General features: G+C 42.9%; 1 protein-coding gene across 3 annotated transcripts; it reads right to left on the bottom strand.

Moving 5' to 3' along the window:
* Positions 1-209: 209 nt before the first annotated feature.
* Positions 210-21,090, bottom strand: LOC146979760 (serine/threonine-protein phosphatase 2A 55 kDa regulatory subunit B gamma isoform). Of its 3 annotated transcripts, none has more exons than XM_085789764.1 (11): positions 20,809-21,038; positions 20,041-20,389; positions 16,586-18,290; positions 10,346-10,443; positions 9,821-9,986; positions 8,527-8,639; positions 7,568-7,745; positions 6,631-6,795; positions 5,624-5,793; positions 3,175-3,266; positions 210-2,287 (listed from the first exon to the last, which is right to left on the bottom strand). In XM_085789764.1, the coding sequence occupies exons 3-11, from the start codon at positions 16,665-16,667 to the stop codon at positions 1,993-1,995; spliced, it is 1,359 nt and encodes a 452-aa protein (XP_085645890.1). In that variant the 5' UTR covers positions 16,668-18,290; positions 20,041-20,389; positions 20,809-21,038; the 3' UTR covers positions 210-1,992. The 3 variants fall into 3 exon arrangements, with proteins under 3 accessions (XP_085645890.1, XP_085645889.1, XP_085645891.1); XM_085789763.1 differs by having other exon boundaries at positions 16,586-16,742; XM_085789765.1 differs by lacking the exon at positions 16,586-18,290 and having other exon boundaries at positions 20,809-21,090.
* Positions 21,091-23,069: the final 1,979 nt, after the last annotated feature.

The following is a 23,069-nucleotide window of genomic DNA, read 5'->3' as shown; positions in this document are numbered from 1 at the left end:
AAATCTGAACTCATTTCACCTCCTGATGTGATGAGTGCGTCCTGACACTAGGTGGCGTCTTTGACTATGGCTCCACCTGTATCCCAGACTGTGATGATGACCCCTCAAAGGCTCATATAAATTGAAGCTATAAAGCGTGCACATTAACATAATGACATTATCACCAGCTCTCTGATTAAACTGCAATAAAAATCACAGCTGTACCCTCATTGGATGCAATTTTGTTGAAATCTTTATTCAGAAAAAAAAACATATTAACATTATTTATAACTGTCCATTTGACAATTTTGTCAACAACATACATTAACATACAAATATGTGAATCGACATTAGTTTGGTCAGGACGTAGAGTAAAACTGACAGATGTTTCTCAAAAAAAGAAAAATTAAGAATAAATAAAAGAATAAACTGTTCTCTAAAAATAAAAGCTTCTGCACATCAGCAAAGTAATCCATGAGGAAGGCTGAAGAGATTAAAGGAGCATCTCTCTGCTGCAGCTGAGGAGGCAATCATCAATACAGATGACAGAGTCCGCAGTCCATTTTATGGATGTTAAAAAAAAAAATAAAAACCTCATGTGTGTCAAAAACAGAATTGATATATACAGACACCATTTAGGCCCTTGGATTTTTTTTCTTTTTCTTTTAAGAGTACGACATTAATCAAACATTCCCCATTCTTCTTGGTTCTCAGTTTCAGTTGAGTTGAAACTGATTCTTGGACGGCTTCATTCAAAATGTACATGTAGTGTATGAACCGAACACTGGTAAACATGCTTCAGTGTCCGAAGACACAAACAAAGGTAGGAGCGCTCGGTCATCTATGGTTACTCGTGCTGCACGGGGCCCCTGGGGGCCCCAGAAGCCTTTGTACAGCTGGGTCTAAATGGTTAAGAAAGGCAGCCAAGTCAGTCAGTCAATTTATAAACACCTAGGCTAAATCTGTTTGACATGCAGCATCGTTTTTGTTTGATTGTTGAAATTATTTTGTTCATTTCAATTTTTTTTTCTCTGCTTGATTTGAACTGTTTTTAACGGCAAAGTAGCACACGACGCATCCCCCAGACCGGAAGCAGGATCCACAATCAGAGAAAGTTGGATGACTGAAACACACTGCGTGGAGCAAATATGAGTGTGTGTGTCCTCATATTAGACCGTGGTGGAATAATCTATTAACGTCTGCTTCTATCTGCAGGGCTGAAAAATATTTCACCTCACTGAACACAGTCCAGTTGAGCTCAGAGGCGTCTGGGTGCACTTGGGTTAAGGGGAGGGGGTCCCGAGTTCATCCTTGCACATCACACGTATCATTTCAAATCGTCATTGTCATCATAATTACCATCGTTAACATCATTTCAATAAATTACAAAAAAAAAAAAAAAAGAAGTGGGGGTTAGCTGATCTGAAATCAAATAAACAGCCAGTTACATAAATGCCCCATTTTTCATTGGTGCCGCTGGTCGACAACAACCACGGAGGGTTTTGTTACACAAAACAGTGGGCAAGGGATAAGAATAGGCTTTGCTCGAGCACACAAATACAGAGGAGAGGAGGAGGAGGTGGAAAAAGCAAAAGAGCCTGAAGAAGAAGGAGCAGAAAAAAAAAGACAAACATGTGAACATCTCTCCTGTCTGGAGGGGGGGAGCGAGGGTTATCCCCCTCAGAAACTGAGCTGTAGCAATCAACACACCATCGAGCACAATCCAGAGGTTAACAATCAAGAAATCCACTGTTCGGAACAATTCTGCAATCCATAATCCATTGCGTAATCCAGCCCGTTCCCTTTCTAGCCCTTTTCTAGGTCCTTTCAGTGGCTGGGGAGGAGGAGGAGGAGTGTCAGAGAAGACATACGTTGTGTATGTTCTCTGCTTACGTGTGTGTGTGGATTAGGCATATTCCTGTGTGTGTATATGTCAGTCGATGTGTACATTCTGGCATGGTTGTTGCGTGTTCGGGTGTAAACTCATTCATATGCGCCGCCGACATCCGTTCACTAATGCATCTCGGAATTGAGTTTGTCCTGGAAGATGTACAAGTTGTTGGTGGCGGCGATGGCGATGATGTTCTCGTTGGGGTGCCAGGCCGTGTGGAGGATCTTTTTGGTGAAGTCCAGGCTGTCCACGCTAATGTCGTCCTTCCGGCGCTTTCCCCCGGCGGCGCAGACCCTCCGCGGCTTCAGGACGGCTCGGGGTTTGCTGCTCTCCCTCGACGCCTCCAGGGTCACGTCGCGTTTGGTGTTCCGGTCGAACATGCGGAAGAAGTTGTTGTACGCTCCTGTCATGATCACACTGGACACGAGAGGAGGAGAAGGAGCCAGTTACAACATGACGGACACACGACGACATTTGCATTTGTTTTCTGCTGTTACAGTAAACTTGCAAAGACTGTCACTGGAGAAAATGTTTTCAAATGTAAAGAGCAACTGATAACTTAAGTACTTCACTTGACTATTTTTTTAATTTTATTCTTATTTTCATGACATATTTCACAAGTTCAAGTATTTTCATTCATGATAAAAATTTGTCCAACACAGGTGATAACCTACATAACAGTACTGTAAACTGGCTCAATTTAGCTTTGTTGTAACCAAATAAAACCACTTACATTGTTTATATGCGTTATATAATAATTCAACACTCAGCTTGAGAAAACCCTTCAACATAAACAATGAATAAACTAATGAGTTTTGAAAAAAAGTCATAAGTGTCTGGTGTGTACTCCAGACAATCACCAGAGGAACACTGCACACGAGGAAAAGTGGTTTGGTTTGTGTTTTTTTAGAAGAAAGTAGATCCTAAGAGAAATGTGCACTGTGGATTATCTTGAGCTATTAAGGCACAGCTGCTGGTTAGAGCTACTGGTGTTGGCTTTTTCCAAATGTAATGCTACAGAAACTGTGTTGATCTGTATTTGTATTGGATCAATCATAGTATTGTATTTAGGTGATTGATATTCCTCTGAAATTTCTCAAAACCTCAGCACATAAAAGTGAGATTATTAACATGACAAGATCACTCCATGTGTATGTAGAAAAATGTGTTGTTGTTATTTATTCTGGAAATAGAGTGAAGTCCTTTAAAAACACCCTCAGAAAATACAGGCAGCAGTGTCTCCCTGTCTTTACCTCAGACGTGTACAAAATATAAAACCAGACGAAACCATCTGGACACTTCACCTGTCGGAGCCGTTCCACGCACACTCAAATTTGTCGAAGATGCAGTCGTTTTCATAAAGGGAACACAACTTGCTGCGGAGGTAATCATGAACCTGGAGGATGAACACACACACATGCACACAGAGAGATATGATTACACATGAGTCCAGCACACGGCTGCTGCCCTCCCAGGTATTGACTCTTGTCACACTCTCAATGTAAACTATAAATAGAAGAGTGAGCAGGAGAAGAAAAACACACACACGCGTGCATACAAATCCCAGTACAGACAAAACACATTAAATGTGGGCAAGTTGTAACACAAACCTCCCTGAAGGCAACACTAATAAGACACAACACCAGCCCTCAGCAATAAGAGGGCCAGGAGTACATTTTAATCTAAACCCCCTTTTCCATATCAGTAAATCCATTAAGATCCAGCTCTCTATTAACAAACCCACCATGGACATGGTAATAGAGACACACATGTGAATATGCACGCACACACACACACACACACACACACACACACACACACACACACACACACACACACACGTATTCACTGACTAATAACTCTTTTCCCTTGTGCTTTCATTGGACCTGCCTGTGTCAGCACTGTGCCCACTCGCTGGTGCAAAGGTTTGAAATCTACACCTTCCTCCAGCCACTGTGCTCTGCATTAAGCCGCCTGTTTTCACATTCTGCATAAAGTCAGCAGTCAACAGCCGCCTCGCAATCAATAAACGGTCAAGCTGAGGTCGGCTCATGGTTGTACATCAAACCTGGTGACATTTTTGTTTTTCCCTGTGGATGTTTCTGCATGAGGTGAAATGATACAGTGACAGCTGGAGTTGAATATACAGTCTTTTCTCCAGTCTGTATGATCTCTGATTTAGAGGACAGAGCCTCATCCCTCATGGATTGGTGCATATTTTTCACGCTCCATGAGGAATAGGAGTGTAAATTTACCAAAATGAGAGGAGTTCGGCGCTGAAATCAGTTTTCTCCCCTGTGCTTCTCTCGGTTTACTCTATTTATCCACATACAGCATCTCCACAGTGCTTCTCTCGTCTCCTCTCATTTACAAACTCTCCCCTCATTATTTTTCTCCTCCTCTCATCACACCATCCTCACACCAACTCCCAAACCCTCACCCTCACCCTCCCTTCCCTCTCCTCCCTCTCCATGCTGCATTGCAGATCTAGGTGTGGGGCGCTGTGTAAGGTATCCCTCCTTCCCGCTTCACTTTATGAGTGGAGGCTCGGCGGCCTATAAATAGCTCCAGTGCGTCTTAGCCTCCCACTCCTGGCTGCCTCATGGGCCCTTCCACGTCAGGAAGACTCACGCACACACACAGACACACACACACTTTCACCCACATGCCCGCGGCAGGAATATTAAACACACACCGAAAAAGCGAGTTGATAAATACTTCTACCGCACAACATAAATGCATAAACAGAGGCTGCTGTGGCTGATTGTAAACACTTAACAGGGGACGTTATCTGGAGACAAACACAGTGTGGAGCAAAGATGAACACAAAAATATGAGAAAACTCTTTTTATCAGCTCAGTATTAAATGTTGTTGTATGTTGGGTCCACTTGATATCCACCACCCATACATGGTGCAATGATAATTTACCGTTTCAGTTTGTCTCACTTGTATTAATCTGCCACACAGATGCATTTAGAGATTACGAGTTAAAAACCCAACAAGGGTCTCTTGTGATTCTGCACTGATGGGAAGAAGTGCATTATCTGGCACGTAATCAATCCAATTATCCTTAAAAGGTTTTGGAAAAAATCTAATCATCAGAAAGCACTGTGATTCGGAGAGGCCTGTCTTGTTCCTGTGATTCATTTCTGTCTCCAATTATGCACATTTACCAGGATGACAATGCCCTCTTTTAGGGACAGTTAGTCACCTAGCAGGTTGAGACATGCAAGAGTCATTTCACTCGCAAACATTTGCGTCAGTGACGTGAGCATTTAATACAAACAGATACACACACCAAAGAAAAACCAATATTAAGTCTGCAAGAGCGGCCTCAGTGCTCCCTGATATAGATTGTAAAAGTCTCTGAAACTCCACTGGATGGATCAACCAGTGTTCTTCCAAAATACATGAATAACACAGCTGCCTGAACCCCATGCTCTATAATGTTTTGTACTGCGCCAAGATTAGTATTTAGACCATGCTGAAATTCCATCTTCAACTATACACCTCAGATTCCAGTTGGATCTTCAACAATTTATTTGATTTACCTGCTCCATTACTGAATGATAAGCAAATTAAAAAGAAAATATGTTAATGCTTCCTACACCACTGATCAGTTTACTTTGCCCTGAGTAAATTTGCTCCTTGCCAGACAGCCTGAGAGAAACGTTTTTAACACAGCATCATATGTATATGTGTGTGTATATATATATACACATATATACTGTATATTCTATTTGTATACACACCTGGTATGTCTCCAGGGGCTTGCTCTCCATGTTGAGGTCCCAGACTTTGGCAGTCAGGTAGTCTCTGGTGAGCAGGTAGCGGCCACTGTGGCTGAACTTAACATCTGACACGGAGGAGATGATCTCGGAGAAGAAGGAGCGGGCGCTGGGATCCTCGGGTTCTTCAAACACTGGTGAAGGGTTGGGGAGAAAAATGGAGAGAGGAGGACAGGACTGTGAGAGGTGTCGAGTGGCAGGCAGAAATATAGATAGAGTTACTGTGCCACATAAAGATGTTTACAATCTCTTTAGATCATGTGCAGAGCAAGGACAAGTCTCAGATGAGTCTTTATGATGCAGACAAACATGTTTGCAAATAGTTGTGCCCGTCTGAATGTTTCTGCACATTTGCTTATTACAGATAAACAAAGAAAAACACCTAGTAATCTATTTCTCATTACTGGTGTGCTCCACTATACAATCTGCACTGTTCGGAGCAGGACAACACATGGGAAACGGGACATTTCAACGTGGAAGTCAACAGGGACAAGAAATATGAAAAGTGAAAGGAAAGTTGGGGGACCCATAAATCTTTAGGGGAAGAAAAGTGGACAGCATATTTATAGAGAAACTAATGGATCTGTAGTAGAAAGAAATATTGTGACACAGGGGGAAAAAAAGATATATTGCACCCAGAGTATGTGAGTAAATCAAACTTCTTACACTCTTGAGTGATGTCACAGTAAATGAACATACCTAGCACTAAATATAAAGCAATGGGGATGCTATTGACACCAAATGAAAAGTCCTGGTATCCTTTGTCTTTACTGGGGCATACAATGTGTTTTGCTAATTGAAAACTACAGCTGTTTCAGAGCCTAGACAATAATCTAAAAAAATCTTTGCATATGGTTTGAAAAATGTTACAATAAGCAGGAAAAGTTACGTTGTAGTTCATAGACTGAAAAGTACCAGTATCAGACTCTGTCATTTGCATGTCTCTGTTGCAGCTCAGGGCATTTACTCACATTTTGAGTGTTTGTCGCACAGCGCCGAGTCCCTCATGTCACAGAGGCGCAGGGTGCCTTTGCTGCTGCTATAGACAAACAAGTTACAGTGGTGCGGGTGAAACTCAGCCGCTGTGATCACCTCTGTCAGATCCTCCATGTTGGCTGGCTTGATGTCCACAATGTCTGAGAGAGAGAGCGTCGCTCAGGAAAATTACTCAGAAAGTCAGCTTCCCAGGGCCTGCAGTTTATTTCTGCCTGGACTTTTTCCACCTGCTGAAGTCTACTGTAGTGCACGTACATACTCATTTATCTTCAAACCAATTTTATTCACTGAGTCACTGTGAAACCAATTAGACTTGTGTTTTGATTCACGTGGAAACCCTCATGGGCCACAATCAACACATCACACAAAAACATAAATGTGCATACATTACCAACTAAATGTAAATAATTTACCACAGAAGTAAAGCAAACCAATATAAATTTGTCTTGAGGGGATTGTTGGGAGAAAAGTATTTCCATATTCAAATAAAATGCAATATTATAAATCCTGTCTTGGTCGGGGATGTGACTGTACGGTGTCCTATTGAGCTGGATTAGAACTCAGAAAGGAGCTGAAATATTTATGCAGCCTTTGAATTATTCATTAAGCTACACTTTCACTCCTCAAGAATAATATCCCCCTCCCCCAACAGTGTGTGTCTTTGTGTATTTCACACAGCAAAGTGCGATTTACAATGTGGGAGTTTGTTATGTGTGTGGTTGTGAGTGTGTGTGTGGGTGGGGATTGATTATTGAGCATGCATAAGCATCTTCGAGTTAATGTATGCATTACAGTAATTATCAGTGTCCTTGTGCTTTAATAAATCTGTTTTTATAGTTGATTGTGGGGTTGTTGTTCTTCATCTCTTCTCCTCATTACGCACGACCGCACATGCCAATCCGTAAAGGATACTGAAGCTGCGGTCAGTGATGTCCAGATGCCAGAGGTTGATCCTCAGGTCATCAGCTGACATGTAGGTCTCATAGTCGGAGTTGACGGAAATGGAGTTGACGTGGTAGGTGTGGGCGTTTGCAAACACTCGCCGTGGGCTCACCTCCACCATGAGATCCATCGGCTTCAACACCGGCACCTGGAGGGAAAGACAGAGAGAGAGAAAGAGAGAGATGAACGTTCTTCTGAACTGAACTGATTATGAGGAAAAAAATGGCCAAGCAGCTGCGAGTAGATTACATTTAAATCATTTTATTGTATCATAAATGAATAATTAATGCTTTACGTCCTTTAGCATCAATAATACATCACTGGTAGGATCCAAACTTGCTCACTTTCAAGTTGCTCACTCGCAAGATTAAGAGCCAATCCAGTAAATTAATTAAAGACCATCTGGAGATTTCCTAAAATATAGACATTATTTGTCAATGCATGATTTCCATTTTATACACAGCTTGAACATGCTATATTTGGATACAGCACAGTAGTAGCACTGCCACTGTGGTCTTAGAAATGGACAGAAATGGATATACGTACTGTACAAGCATATGGACACACTGTGTACACTGATCACACTGATGCTTTCATTACATCCAGTGCAGATGTTTGCGCTGCTGTTCACAACAGCTGGAATTAGAGGATTTCTCCTCCTCACACTCACACACTCGCGATTCCACACAAATGTACCTTTGTGCTACTGACCCATTTTTGCACATGCAAACACATCTGTACCCACTGACCCAGTTACGCTACATCCATGAATGTTTCAGTGTGAGAGAGAGAGAGAGATAGATAGATAGATAGATAGATAGATAGATAGATAGATAGATAGATAGATAGATAGATAGATAGATAGATAGATAGATAGATAGATAGATAGATAGATAGATAGATAGATAGATAGATAGATAGATAGATACCTGTAAGGATGTGACAGTGGAGATATCCTTGATGCGACCCTCCTCATCCTTCAGGTTGTATCCCTCAGGCCGTTTGTCTCTCTCACTCACCTTCCACAACTTAATGGTCTTATCTGTGAAACAGATAAGAGCCGTTAACTGATCATCAAATAGGAAACTACATAATTTGGAGGTCTGACAAATGAATAAAAGAAGTGCTTGATGATATGCTATGAGGTTAGGATGTTATCTAGAGATCCGTTCATAGTAACAGAGTAAACTGAATACAGAATTGTATCTCCAACTGGTGAACCTCAGAGGCATACAGCCTTACAGAAAGCTTCTTAGAGATTTTTGCATAAAGACAAAGTCAATCCAGGCTTTTGACTGTGACGGCCGTCTGGCGTGGCCTGTGGGACCGTGTCTCGTCCCTGGTTGCTGCTGCTTAAGTTTCCCCTCAGATCCTGGTAGGTGCAGTTTACATCAGTGCACCTGACCAGTTCTTCCAGGAAGCATTTTCTCTCCCACCCCATCACTGAATCCCCCCATGTATAACATGCTTTTTTTTGGGGTGGGGGAGTGATTCTGTTGCACCACACAACAATACATTTCCATAAATTCAGACACTGATCTACTGGCAATTTCAAACAGTCAGTTAATGTATTCTGTTTCTGTTCATATGATTAAAAGTGGTTATTTGTTCTTCCCAGTATAACAGTGTACATTTCCCTCCTTTAGTCATGGTTTATGAGGCAGGTCCTGACATGACCGTAAAATAAATTACATCATAAACCAGCCAATCCACCACACTCAAAACTGTGAGCTCTCAAAGACAGAGGAGAGACCAAACCTCTGAGTGAGCTAAGAGTGAGTCTTTGTTTCATCAACACAGACAGACTTGAAGTTTCTCTTGTGTTATATTGGGGGTAAAATGACAACAAGCATCTCAGCAGCAATATTACCCAACTGCTGAGGCAGGTCTTGCATTTTTCATTTCCTCTATCATAAATAATAAAGTACTTAAATAAATCAATAACTGGGCTCTCAGAGAAAATCTATAGATCTTCCAATATAGCCATAAACAGAGAATGTAAACTGATGAATGGACCTCTATGCCACAGCAGACAAAGTTAGATCTTAATGCAAAGAAATTATATTCAACACGAGCAACTGTTCCCTCTTAAGAAAAGAGAAAATCTCCCTTTAAAAACATCATTCACACTGATTCACGTAAAGTGTTTTTCCACAAACTCTCAGCAAAACACATCTTCCTATTTTTTTCCAGTGTGTGTGTGTGTGTGGACGGGAGCTCTACCATTGGTGGAGAGGAGGAAGTGTGCCGCGTTCTGCTGAGGCAGCCATCGGATCTTATTGATCTTCTCCTCGATCTCGAGGCTCTTAAGGTAGTCGAACTCGGGCTCATGGCTCTGAAAGGTGCTGTAGACGTTGTACTCTCCCTGGGAGAATGGCTCAGTCTTGCTCTGTGAAAAAGGGAGGAAGGAAATGGAAGAAAAGATATGTGAAAAATGTGCTCATGCTCACATGTGCAATCACAGTGCACCGTAACACCCCGGGCCCCAGTCAGTCGGTCAGTCACCTTCACCTTGAGCAGGCGTAGATAGATATAGTATGGCACGGACTGTGCACAGCTATAATGATGCACTCTCTGACACAGCAGGAGCATCAACTATTTATCAATCAATCTAAAGTGTAGCTGGAGGGGAACAGTGTACGTTCATCGCCGCTCCTACAGCTGAAATGAAAAATGGTGCATTTGCGTGTGTGCGTGAAAGTGTGTGAGACTTGTTTTGTGTGTGTGTGTGTGTGTGTGTGTGTGTACCTCTGGTTCCCTCTGAAAGATGACCACTCGGCCCCCCTTGTCCCCTGTGGCCAGGAGCTCTCCTGTGTGGTTGAACTCAACAGTGGAGATGATATCAGCTGGGAGGAGACAGACAAAAATGGAGCAAGAGAGAGACAGAGACAGAGACAGAGAGAGAGAGAGAGAGGGGGGAGCCATTAGCTAATTGACCACACATCATCATTCCTCTATATAATCTTCTTATCTGACTTTAAATTATTAAACCAGGGAAAGAGTCATTGATTGCATTAACATGTAAGTGGATTAGAATATGCAAATTAATGTGCAGAATAGAACAGTTGACCAATAACATAAATATTCTGCACACGTGTCAACCATTAGATGTAATTCAGGTTAAATAGGCCATAATACCATCATCAGAAAATCAAAGATAGTCAAAAACTCAAACACACACACACACACAGCTGTATAGCATGAGGCACAGGTATCATCTGTGTTCAACTATGACACACGCACAATGACGCACAGGATTACGCACACAAAAACAGAGACACACAAACTGTTTGTATGTCTGTGTGTGTGTAATAGTGAGAAATATAGCAGTAGTGTCTGAAGGTGTAAACACACCTCAGAGTGCATTTCAATTAGTGATAAAAAATCATTCAAACATGTTTTTTTTAGCACATTCATTTGCATATTTGCGACACGTCCCCATCAATAGCTCTGTGTGCTAAAACACCAACACAGTCTGACTCAGTGTCAACTCTGAGGAGCTAAGCACATTATTAACCACTTTGGATTTACTGACTCAATGCTTTCAGTGATACACAGAATAGTAGTCAGTTGTGCCGTCTAATGAAGGCATGTGAGTGTGACATCTGAACCTTGAATCTGGTTTAACGTTGCATGTAATCTCCTCCCTGCCGTTCTGTCTGCTGATCCTCCTTTCACTTCTGCTTTGTGCTTCACATTGAAGTTTATTTGAAGACAGAGCAGTTTTAGAGGCAGAAAAAAAATAAATCTCTCATAGTAACTGGAGGTTCACTGTAAAAGAGGTGGCGAGAGAGGATGTAGCTGATCTCAAGTTAAGCCATAGTAAATTCTCTCAGGGCATCTAATTGCATCCTGTTCAAATCAGCCATAACAGGTAATTGGTTTGTTGCTGTTTATTTGTTACATGGTTACATTGTTACATCTGATGTCGAGACAACCAGCTAGTCTTCATCTGGTCCAGAACAGTGAAGATAAGATTAAAATACAAAACTGTTTTCTTTAATAAGTTGGAATTTGGACAAGGTAAAGTCATGTAACCACAGCTGGCTCCTCTGTTGTTGTGATCATTAAGGGCCATCACCATCATTTACACATTTTGTTCATTTTCATCATTTCTACATTCAGGTTTTTAAACTCTTATTAAACAAGACTAGATGATTGCAGAGTCTTTAAAATGAAACACCACATGACGCCTCTTTATCAAAATTGATCTGTATATTGTTGTGTTCATACAAACAACACTGGTTCAGTTTTCTTCTGCTTGTGTATTGGGCAGTAAGTCTGATGTTGAATTTGCATTTTGTTCATGATTTCTAGAATATCTCGTGTTGTCTTGGAGAAAGATTTCTGGCTGGGTGTTTTCCTATTTCCTGTCGTTATGATGATGCACAGTGCTGCCTGACTGCTGGTTTACACTTAGCTTACAGACATAGAGGTGTATCGATCTTCTTATCTCACTCTGTATTTCCCAAAATGTCTATTCCTTTAAAGACTTTTTCCATCACTGCTTCAATCGGCTAGGTACTCTGGTTTCACACATCATGGTTTAACAACCATACAGCATCCAGTTCCTATTTATATGTTAGAGACTGTGCTCTGCTGTAACATTTTCTAACAAAACAGTTTCACCTGATGCCTTGGTTGATGCCACAGTAAAAGTATCTAAAAAAACACCACCTATAGATAAAAATGCTTGCATATTACTTGTGCAGCTGGATTGTTAGCCTAAAATAGATGATGACCTAGCATAAATAAGATGAAAGTGTACCAAATCTGCTGCATAAGATAATAAGTAGTGGAACATAAAAAGAGGGCAATGTTGACTAGTCATTGCTGTCCCATAAAAACCTATAAGCCGATATCACACAGCCTAAGCTTCACAACCTACAGGCGAACGAGAAAGCTACATTTTGCCTGACCCACTGTTCCAAGCCTTCAACAAAGGGCTTCAGTGAGCTTAGTTTTGATAGAAAAGAACACGGTCCTGAATAAGCTTTGACTGCAATAAAGGCAGAGTGTGAAAGGTGTATTTATTGAGACTCGGAGTGATTCAAAACTGTGGCCTTGCCTATTTCATGGTGGCCTTGAGAGAGAGATTTTATGATGAGGGGAGGCAGGGACCGCTCCTCAATCTCTTATTCACCCTGTTCCTCAGACACTTTGCTGATACTGGTCTGGTTGCCAGCTTCTCTCTTTCTATCATCTTTCCATTAGTTATTGCAACTTTTAGTTTCTAGATCTGTGAGCCTCTGCGGTGTCTTCTTTATTCTTCAGTTCAGTTTGGGGCCTTTTTTTTCTTGCTCTCTCTATCCTTCTCCCACCACACATTCTTTTGTCATCTCTCATCTCCAGTTTCTCCCTTTTGCCCCATTTCACTCTCTCATTTTCTTCTTGGATTGTCGTTCCACATTCGGCTCCCTCTCTTTCTCTCATCCCTCCCCCACAGCACTCTGCGCTGCGTGGCTGTATGTGTATGTTGGCGTGTGTATGTAGTGGCGGTGATGCTGGTGGTGCAAGAATGGGAAGGATGGAGAGGGAGGTGGAGGGAGGGAAGAGGAGGCACTGGGGGCGGAGGCGGTGGAGGGGGTGTCCTCCGGTGAGCAGGGGGTTGCCATAGTAACAAGCTGAGCCAACCAGTAGCAGCGGTACTCGTAACAGTTACCCGTATATGGCAGTCTGGTAAAGGAGGAAGTAGCATTCATCAATCCAGTCCTTGCAGGAAGGAGTGCCATGAGATAACTGTGGTGCTGCACTCGTGTCTAACAACAAACACTCTGCTTAAAATAATACACAATGATCCGAACTCATACACTGATAATAATGCATGAAAAAAAAGATGGTGCACAGGTAGACATACAGACTCCAACGCATGCAGTCAAATTCACAAACGCACGTGAACACACTAGGGAGTTTTGAATCCACATAATGATAGATTGCAAATGTGTGTACTTCATACTCTGTGTGAGTGAGTGTCTGCACACGTACAGACAACTGTGTCTCCACTCGAGTCACACAGAGAAAGGGCTAAGCTAAGCACAAGCACAGAAGCAGTACACAATACAGCTAAATAAAATATGGAGCATGCAACCCTCTCTCTCTCTCATTTTCTATCTGTTTCTCAGCTTCCCTCCTCTTTATCATTCTGTGTCTCTCTTTCTCTCTCTCACACACACACACACACACATGCTCACAGATCACACCCATCTGTCTCTCTCAGTCTCCTTATGAGAAGTGCACTACAGAAAAATAAACCACTAAGAATACAAACAATCGCTGCAGACACGAGCACCATCATGAGTGTGGTGGCTCTCCTCCAAGAGACACCACTGTCCAGTGTGCTGCTGATATAATGCTGGTGTGTGTGTGTGTGTGTGTGTGTGTGTGTGTGTGTGTGTGTGTGTGTGTGTTTGTGTGTGCACAAGACTGTCTGTTAGTCTGTCAAGCTGTAAGTCAGTGTCTTCAGTGTCTTCTAGTGCAGATGAGTGTGCTGCACTATAGCAAACTAGCTGTGTCTCTGTCTCCCACAGACAATCCATTAGCATCAGCAGGCTTGTCTGACTCATCACCACACTGCAGGAGCTGGGGGAACACTCTGTGACTGCACATACATACAATATATATCAACCCAAAACAACAACAACAACAACAACAACAACAACAACACACAAACATGAATGAACCCAATGACACAGCAGAGCAGCACAAAAAAGAAACATGTACAAGTGATAAAACACCAAAGTCATACAAACACTCAAATTCACTGTGAGGCGTTACAAGGACAGCGGCTCCTTAATGATCAAAGAATGTAAACAGGCAGAGATGAAATGATTATTCACACATCTTTGTTTTTTTAGGTGATTTATAAAGAAAACTGTAAAATGATTGCTTGTTCTGCCATTTCTTCTGTTTTACAATATTTATCAAATTATAAAATGAAGATATTTGAAAATATGTGGATATTGGCTGAACAAAACATGCCTTTTCAAAATGTCACGGCCATTTTACCCAGCATTTTTCAATGCTATTCACTGAGATTTAACTGGCTAAAGCAGATTTTAGAGACTGCTACTGACAGGTAAACCTTAGCATATTAGTCAATTAATTGACAAAGCTGACTGACAGGAAATCAATGATTTGGATTTTCGATTCATAATTTCAATACAAAAAAGGTTAATATTCCCTAGATGCAGTTTGGAGGATTTGCTGTTTTCCTTTGTCTTAATGCATGGTAAAGTGAATATCTGGAATGAGTGGGCGATGGTATGACGATCTCACCCACGGATTTAGGGAACTGCATTTTTCCACTTTTTTCTGTACATGGTTTGGCTGAAATGATGATGGAATCTAAAATCTGTGTCTACAAAATAAGATAAGGCAGAGAAGAGCAGAGGAGGATTATGGGCTACGCGAGGGTGGTGTCATAGCTAAAGGGGAGGGAGGTTTTTTTTTTTTCTTCAATTCTGGCTACTATAGGGACAGACAGGGGAGCAGACGTCCTACAGTCCCAATTATAGATATCTTGGGTCTGGGTAAACATGGACCATTAAAGCTGAGCCAAAAACACACACTCCTTGAAAGCATGGACAAGCATCCACTCAGCAGGGGATTTTTGTGTATGTGTGTTTGGGAGTGTGTGTGTGCATGCAGCTCAAGCACCCTGCATTTCCTGTGTGCGTGAGCACAAGTGTGTGTACTCAATTACCCTGTAGAGAAATAAACGGGCTGGAGAGAGAAAAGAAAAGAGGGAGCGAAGGAGATGAGGGGAGAGACTGCCGGAGGGAGACGTTGAATTGATCCCTGTCCTGCCGTTTTGGAGTTATCTGGAAAAACTGGTGTACGTGTTTGTGTTGGAGGTGCACATGTGTGAAGAGAAATGATTGAAGCCCAGCACAGCAGGGAACCTGCCATTTCTCAAAACACACATCGCCACAATGGGAAAGAGCTGGTGTGAGCCTAATGGTTATGGACACAAACAATTAGAAACACAAACCGAGCCCGCTCCAACACGTGTACAAAACGCCTGTAATGCGTCTTTATCTAACTGCAAATCATCCTCTGACAGCCTGAATGTTCACAGCTGCAACATGTGCTTCATTTTTGATAAAAAATCAATTTGTTTTTCAAACTGATTTGTGAGACTGTAACATAAAAAAAAGATTAGTGGCTTAGCTGGTTCACACCCAGTCTAAACTCAGATTATGTGTCAAGCCTCATAAATACTGAAATGTAATCCTATATTCAAAAAAGTCTCGCGCTTTTTTATGCTGCCCGTCATATTTGTGTGTATGTATTATGTTTAGATTCAAAACTATAAGTCAGTCAAAAGAAAATTAATCTGCAATGTTTTAACCATCTCAGATTGAAATTTAACTGGTGTCTATAGCCTTTCACAGTAACAAACCAATTACCATTGGATCAAAGACGGTTTTTCAGACTGAACCTCTGAGAGACTGTGACAGGTTTTCCCCCAATCATCAAGTCTTTTATAGACCACACAAATAATTAATACATTGAGGGAATAATGGATGCCTACACAGTGAGATGTTTAAAAGGTTTCAAAAGTGTGTCTGTGCATGGATGTGGAAGCTTGTATGTGTCTTCCTTCATATTAAACAAAAATAGATGTAAGACAGCTATGCTTTGGAGGAGATGTGGTGTCGTCTGGTCAGACTATTTAAAGAGATCACACACACACACACACACACACAGACGCAGGGAGACTGAGACAAAAATAAAGTGGCAAGTACAAAAATAGAGACACAAAAAAGGATGGGGCAGACAGACAGAGACAAAGTCACGTTCAAAATATGTACATTCAAACTGATTCAAACCACTCACACTCAAGCTAAACACATACGCACTCTCACATACAACCGACCGCGCAGGCACGCACACACGTGGACTCTCATATCTCACACTAGGGTCATGTGGCGCAATTGTGCGACATAGATATGACCTTCGGGATAGAACAGGATATAGAGCACACACCTTCAGTGTAAGCGGCAAACGGCTCAGGCTCCAGAGAAAGGTTAGTGATGTCGGAGCACAGGACCTGGATGGGGCTCAACATCCTGGGGGAGGACTCCAGGGTGGAGAGGGGTGGACGGGATGGGCGGAGCTCTTCAGGCTATAGCCAGGAGCAGCCCTGCAAGAGGAGCAAGGATGGAGGGGAGGGAAGGCAAGGGAGGGAGGAGAGCAACAGGGAGGCAGAAGGTAAGGAAGGAGGGAGGACCCAGCAGGGCGGGGTAGGGGGTTAGGGTAAAGGGTAGGGACTGAATTACTACAGCACCACAATCAGCCATGAGTACTCACCACAGAGAGTCTCTACTGGTGGCGTATTCATGATCATACCGTATCTATCACGTAACATGAAATATTCACATTTTTGGGTCCTGTGAGAAGGCTAGCCAAGAAACGGATGAACACAATCAAACAACTGATGGGACAGTTTTGGTAAGTGTTGTTAGGCCTCTCTCATGAAAGTCGTCTTTGCAGATGATTGAAAGCGTCCTCACTGCATGAAGAGAAAGCCAGAGGCTGGATCGCTTTCTCACATTTCCACAGGAGTGACAATTATATAATGGTAATGTAAGAGAGCTGTGAACAACAATTACTTTATCGATTATTCTTTTTTGAATTCATCTTTAATCAAACTAATTCAAAAGTTCCTCTCACGAGATACTAACAAGATACTTAGTAGTATAATGATGATGTTAAAGTATTCAATTCAAAGTTTCATGACAGAAAAATGAATGAAAGTAAATGTTTAGGTCTGAAAATGTATATTTTCATGTTTTATACAATTGTGGACTTTACAGTGGCCCCTGTCGCTGCAGTATTGTATGATTCAGGTGTATGTTTATGTTTGGCTCCTCACTAGACTGTGACATTCTGTCAAAAACACATCTCTCTAAAAGCAAAGTTGTTTGAGAGATTTTACAGCTTCTCACTCCACAGCTTTAAAGGCAGACAATCATCTAAATGACACACATTAATAAGGAGGTTGATGTGTGTGCATTATTTATGACACGTAATCATTCATAAATAATGTACAAAAACCTCAAAAAGTGAAACAATTTCTTTCTTTTTTTAAAATTTACTCATTCATCCCGGAATGCAATGCTACTCCAGCTGGAGGTGAGTTTGTAGCAAAAGGGAGATACTAAAAGAAAGCCAAAGGGAGTGAGAGGAGGGGAGTAAGAGATGGAGGGAAGGAGGGAGGGCAGGGTGAGGTAGAGGGAGGTTAAGCATCCCTCCCCTGTAGGAGTTAAAGGCCAGGGGAATCCCCATGGGGAGAGCTACAGACAGACACACTGTTATGTATGCGCACACACACATATACTCACACATAAAACACTTCCAGACACACATCCATACATATACATACACACACCTGATTCAACAGAAAGACACACAGTGTGCACTCAGAGACACAGACATGAATAAGAATGCAAAAAAAAAAAAAAAAAAGAAGAACAGAGATGTAGACACACAGGAGATAACAAAATACACCCAGGCATAAAATTACATGCACCACCTCTGACTCCACCACCACCCTATGTATTCCTCTTTAACACACACACACACACACATAGGCACATTGTGTTTGGGCAGCCTTTAGAGCACTGTTGGATAATAGTTTGGCAGATGTGCCACTTCAGCACCAGGCAATGCTGTGAGTTGCATCAGAGGACTGAAGGGGGAAAGAGAGGGAGGGAGGGAGTGAGGGGAAGGCAGTGGGGGATGGAAATGGGGAGGAGGACGGGGGATGGGGTGGAATATGGAGGAAAGGTGGAGGGGGGTTGGAGTGGATGTAGAACAAGAGGCAGGTAATGAATCATTTCATTTATTTGTGACGGATAATGGCCTTCATTTGGGATGATGAGGGGAATTCTTGTGAGGTTTTTGCACTCGTTCTTCTCTACTTATCTCTTTTCAGGTTGTTTAAGTGTTGCAGACCGATACTGCTCAGCGGTGTGTCCACCTTGGTGTGAGCTAATCAGCAATTCACCCTGAATAATGTCTGTGTCTGCCTGCAATGTGCAGAATAATTAATACTGCCATTATTGGTGGGTGGAGACGACCTGTCAGTCATATCGGCCAAGCATGAAAAGAGGCATGTTTATCATCAAGGACTGTTACTATGGCAATAATGGACGATTGGTGATGGGATGTTACATCTGATGTTCTGCCACTCACTCATCAAAATTCTTCTCTGAAATGGACAAAGACAAACCTCGCTCGTGGAAACGCTGCATGTGTAACACATTCACATACATACGCTCTCATACGCACAGACAAACAAAGAGACAACACAGAAATCTTCTCGGCGAATGCACACACATATTTACACAATCAACAGGCAGCACTACAGGTCTCCCCTGACTACAGTATGTGCTTCAGTCTGTGCAAGTGAAATTATATTACTGCACCGACACAGGAAGCACAGTTCCCTTTCTGCCAGTGATACAAGGATCACAAATGAACTCGTGACACATTTATGACCCCTGGATGATAATCCACTATTCAGGTCTAAGAGGCGTGGCGAACAATGAGCTGAGTGTGAGGAACAGATTGGGAGCAGACAGGCAGGCAGGCAGGAAAGCAGGCAGGGAAGCTGGTGTGCAGGTGAGATTAGTGGTGTAACTGAGAATCAGCAGAAGGAGAGGTTATCCAGGGTTACAATACATCTGTTTTTATGAAATAAAACCCTGATCCAACCCCAACCATGAGATCTGATATGCTTACATATCTAATTTGACTTCTGCACCTGTTATATTCGAGAGGAGGGAGCAACAGAGAGCGCATGTCTGTGGCTCTATCACGATGTAACAGATGACATGCAGTGCGATGGGTACGGAAGAATGTGGCGGAAATTACTAGCTTCTCTTCTAGACATTTCTGCTATTACAGAAAAAGAAATGTTCCCTTACTCTGTCTCTGATACAGACACAGAGACACACAGACACACAGACACACACACTTGGACACAGGCCAGATCAATTCTTCCCTGCAGTGTAACAAAATAGCTGTGCTGCACAAAGGTAAAGAGGTGATTATCAAAAGTCAAATAAACACAAAGAAACAAATCAGGTGTAAAGCATACATACAACTGACCAAACAGTATGAGAGGATGGGGGGAGGAGGAGGAGGAGGAGGAGGAGCGGGGAACTTGCCAAAGATTAATTTTGCAGAGGAGTGTTTTGCTTCATGTTGCTCATCAACAACTCTGTCTGTCTGAAACCTGATCAACACAGAGCTTATAGAAGATTAGGAAGCTGTCCAGAGCTTATTTAGTCTGACAGACACGCATCACACACACACACACAGATGCACACACTCTCTCCAAAGGTCCAATACACAAATTGCACACTCACACGCCGTTAACAAACGGACACACACACACACACACACACACACATTTGCCTCTGTCATCTTCTTACCTTCAGTCACATAGTTGTGGTCGGGGAGGAAGCCGCGGTGGTTGAGCGTCGGGGTGGCGTCAGTGTCTTCGCCCATCGGCGGGGCTGGGGGGAGCGCCCGTCTCGGTGGGGCAGCGTGGTGGTGGCAGATCGGTGGTGGTGGAGGGGGTTGTGGGGATGCTGGCCAGCACAGCGCCCATACTGCTGCCCGCCGACGCCTCCTCAGCACAGGGGCGCAGAGCCAGGCATCCTATCCTTAAATGAGGATGAGGGGCAGGTAGGGAGGAGGGGGTGGGCCGGTCCAGGGGGGGGAGGAGGGATGGGTGCGAGTAGGAGTCTACACGGCTGCTTTTGAGAGCCAGATGCAACCCTGCAGGAGGAGGAGGATTAATTGAAAACAGTTTAGAAACTACCAGGGGTGAGCTGGATTTGTGATTCACAAGAGCACACACATCGCTCACGACGAGGAGGCGAGAAAAAATGAAGTGGACCTCGTGTCCAGCTTTCAGTTTGCTGAGTCCAGGTGTGGCCCAGACCAATTACGCTCTCCGACAAACACAATATACATACACAGCCCTGTGATCTCAGGAATGGGTAAAGTCCCTACTTGGTAATGGATGCTCCACGAGAGGAAGAGGAGATGAGGAGGAAGAGGAGGAGGAGGAGAGTGGGGGGAGGGGAGGAAAGGGATGAGCAGAGCCTCCGGTCGGTGTATCTGCAGTGCTGCTGCTTCTGCAGTGAACTCGCACGCATGGACACACATGAACGGTGACACAAACGCACACTCACCTACACACTCGGCAGCTTATGGGTCAGGTACTCCTCAACGGATTCTCCATGGATAACGCCTCTCTCTCTCTCTCTCTCTCTTCCTCGGCGAGAACCTGTCTTCCTGGTTTCTAGGCTGTTCCAGTATGAGGAGGAAAATCCTACTGGCCCTTCGTTCTGCTGCAGTCTGCGCTCTGGCGTATGTATGAAAGGCAGAGTGAGAGGTAGAGAGAGGGGGAGGGAGAGTGGGAGAGTGAGAGAGAGAGAGAGGGGATCTGTCCTGCTGCGCTGGTACGTGTGTGTGATGCATCAGAGGAGGTCCCGCCCACTCCTCGGTGGTACCCAATCGTCACTGAGCTGATATCTGCCTGACCACTGGCTGCAGGTGATTAAATATGATAAAGAAACAGAGGGACGGAGGAGTGGGTGACAGAGCGGAAGTGGCTGAGTGTCTTATAAGGTTGTGATTAATGGGAGAGAAAGCAGAGAGCAGGAGAGAGGAGCGCCACTGTTTCACTTCACTGAGTGCTGAATATGAACCACGGCACAGTGACTACTGGATGTTCCACCTAGAGACATAATTCAATTAAACACAGAGACAATTAACACACCACTGAAGAACACACACACACACACCCTTAAATACACAGCAGACTTTCTTCAAATGCACATCTACATAGAAGGCGCAGCTGATCAATAATTTAATTACTATTTATCAATTTAGAGCAGTATGATATGATCATGATATGAGCTCAGCCGATATAAAAGCGAATGTGTGTATTTCTGCTGCTCTACTTTCACTTTCTTTGAGAGTTGCTGAGGAGGCCGATACCACTATATCATTACTACACTCACATAACTGTGTGATAAGTTAACACAAGAAAGTGTATCTCCTTAAATGTCAAACTATTGTGCTACCAACTGATAAGCAAATGCTGGACTTTGTGGTGGACAAGAAAACGGTTTCAGTCCAGTACAAACTACTAATGCCAGAACCAAATCAAATCAAATCAAATCAAATCAAATCAGCTTTATTTATATGGCACTTTTCATACAGTGAAGTAACACCAAGTGCCTCACAGAGGATAAAAACAAAACAAAACAAACCAAAACAATACAAAAAACAGTATGAAAACCCCAACCAGAATTATTGCTATTGATAATATGTACTACAGTGCAAATGTATGTAATGTTATTATAATTTTATGTTATTATTAAATTATGTAAATGGGCCATGTGTCATGATTTATGAGGTGAATTCCTAAGGTGCACATTTTTAATACATTTTTCTTTACCACTACTTTTCAGTTTATTGCTTAGTCACATCCATGATAAACCACATGACCTCACTATTCACTATAATACACTGTATGAATAAGAAAAAGCAAATATTCACATTTCAGAGGCTAGAATCTGTAACATTTGCTCTTGACTTCATTAATGAATAAAAGTCATCATAAAAGTTGCAAATTGCAAGTGTTTATCAACTAATCAATGAATAATTTCTCAGTTCTCTGATATTAGGCTATCCAAACTCAAAATGACACTGAAGGTAATAATCCACCGACCCCTACTTTGCATACCAGTTTAATGGGCTAAGTTCTGATGCTTAATTAATTTGCCATATTCTGATATCAATAACAGAGAATACCCTTATTACATTATTGAGATAAATATTTCAAGTACCCCTAAATCCCAGCCCTGCTAGAAATGACCACTGAGAAACACTTCAATTCACCAATCAACACACACACACAGAATGGCAGCAGAGTGAGGGGCTGCCAGTGACAGTTGGTGCCATCACTAGTGCTGGCTGTCTGCCACCAGGCTTTAACCCCCCCCTCACCCCACCCCCCACCCCCCCACAGCAGGGAACAAGAAGAGCTGTTTATCTGACTTACTCCAAGACTGCCAGCTTCGCCCTCCCCCACCCCACTACTTACCACCAGTGATGGGCAATGCACCACACACCGCTGCCATATCTGCCCTTCTAACTGCCCCCCGCCAGCCTAACATCCACCACAAAGCTCCCCATAAGCCCCCCCACTGTGTCCCTTATAGCTCCTGTTCTACCTGTCTCCACATGTTCACCCCAGCCATATGCCACCCAAATCCCCCTCCAGTTAAATCTATAAAACCATTAGGTTTAGTGTTTTCCTCTTGTAGCGAGTTCCATCAGTGTAAGATCTGATCCAGAGTACAAAGCCTCCAAGCACAGAGGGAGAGGGGGGTGTACCACAAATGTTTTTAATGTCTTGGGTGTTCTTGCACTTTATTTATAA

Source organism: Trachurus japonicus, chromosome 10 (assembly GCF_045865225.1).
Source record: "Trachurus japonicus isolate A0001 chromosome 10, Traja_1.0".
NCBI lineage: Eukaryota > Metazoa > Chordata > Actinopteri > Carangiformes > Carangidae > Trachurus > Trachurus japonicus.
This window is presented reverse-complemented; position numbering and strand designations above follow the sequence as displayed.

What these genes read in the sequence shown, in the direction of transcription:
- LOC146979760 (XM_085789764.1), bottom strand. Translation starts at nt 16,667, where the DNA reads ATGTTGAGCCCCATCCAGGTCCTGTGCTCCGACATCACTAACCTTTCT. An exon ending in TCTTTCAGAGGGAACCAGAG is followed by an intron (nt 9,987 to 10,345) that starts GTACACACACAC and finishes CCTTTTTCACAG; the next exon opens with AGCAAGACTGAGCCATTCTC. An exon ending in GTGCGACAAACACTCAAAAT is followed by an intron (nt 5,794 to 6,630) that starts GTGAGTAAATGC and finishes ACCCTTCACCAG; the next exon opens with TGTTTGAAGAACCCGAGGAT.